Genomic DNA, 1144 nt, shown 5'->3' on the forward strand with positions numbered 1-1144 from the left:
AAAAGACTGGCTTAAATTTACATGTTAACCAATTTTATTCAAAAAGATAAAAAAATTATATGGCAAAGACGTTTTTCGTTAAAGTAATATAAACACATATGAATATGAATATGAATATGAAATAGCACACATATACAATGTTTTTTGTAAAAAAAAATTCTTTTTATATTCGGCTAAAAGTTGCAAATAAATTCCAGCACTAATCCAAAATGGTCTACAACCGTTCATTGAGCGCTCTTGCATTTGATTGGCGGATTCCATTAGACCCCAAAATATAGATCAAACAGGTACAAAAGTTCACTGAACGCTTTAATTAAATTTTTTTCATCTGATTAATCAAATGTTTCGAAGTATTTGTAGCGCCAAGTGGACACTACCGTGGACAAATAAGTTTAAAATATATAAAATAACTATGAAAGTAACTATTAAATTAGTTACTAGTTACTTAAAAGATGTAACTAAGTTAAGTTATAATTACAGATGGAAAGAAAGTAACGAAGTTAAGTTACAGTTACTGAAAAAAAGTAACTCTAACTGTAACTTCGTCACAAGTAACGAGTTACTTCCCATCCCTGGTTTTTGGATACAAAATTATGTGAAGTTGTATTTAGTATGTTCATATTTTTAAATTTAACATATCTATTGCTTTCTTTAAATTTAATTTCATTTGCACATTGACTTAATTTTTGGGTTTATATGACAAACAAAATATTCATACGCTTGTTCTCTCTCTCTCTCTCTCTCTCTCTCTCTCTCTTTCTCTGACACATTATAATTTTATTGCAATCTTCTTTGCAAGTGCGGTTAAACTACGATTTCCAGACAGCTTTTTAGACATTGAAGCTAAAATCAAACGTTGGTTCCAAATGGATGGAAAGAATCCAATAATTCTGATTTATAAAATATAAGCATAAGCAACAGGAACAAAGCAATATATGTAATCTGTGTGTATATACAGAGTATGAATCTGAATTTGTGTCCCGTTTTACTATCGGAAATGAATTACCGATTGTAATGCGAGAGAGAGAGAGAGAGAGAGAGAGAGAGAGAGAGAGAGAGAGTGAGTAAAATGAATACGAATTAAGAACCTTATACAAAGTCTCCCAATAACTATTATCACCTGAAATAGCATTCTTTGTATTAT

At 30.0% G+C, this 1144-nt stretch overlaps 1 protein-coding gene across 1 annotated transcript in view; it reads left to right on the top strand.

Moving 5' to 3' along the window:
- The window catches only part of LOC108767434 (uncharacterized), a 2287-nt gene extending 1379 nt beyond the window's left edge, over window positions 1–908 (top strand). The window contains exons 4-5 of the mRNA XM_018517340.1: window positions 575–610; window positions 799–908. Coding sequence (XP_018372842.1) covers window positions 575–610; window positions 799–908 — 146 coding nt within the window. The remainder of the gene's footprint in view (window positions 1–574; window positions 611–798) is intronic.
- The last annotated feature ends 236 nt before the right edge of the window (window positions 909–1144 follow it).

This window comes from Trachymyrmex cornetzi, unplaced genomic scaffold (assembly GCF_001594075.2).
Source record: "Trachymyrmex cornetzi isolate Tcor2-1 unplaced genomic scaffold, Tcor1.1 scaffold675, whole genome shotgun sequence".
In the NCBI taxonomy this organism is placed as follows: domain Eukaryota; kingdom Metazoa; phylum Arthropoda; class Insecta; order Hymenoptera; family Formicidae; genus Trachymyrmex; species Trachymyrmex cornetzi.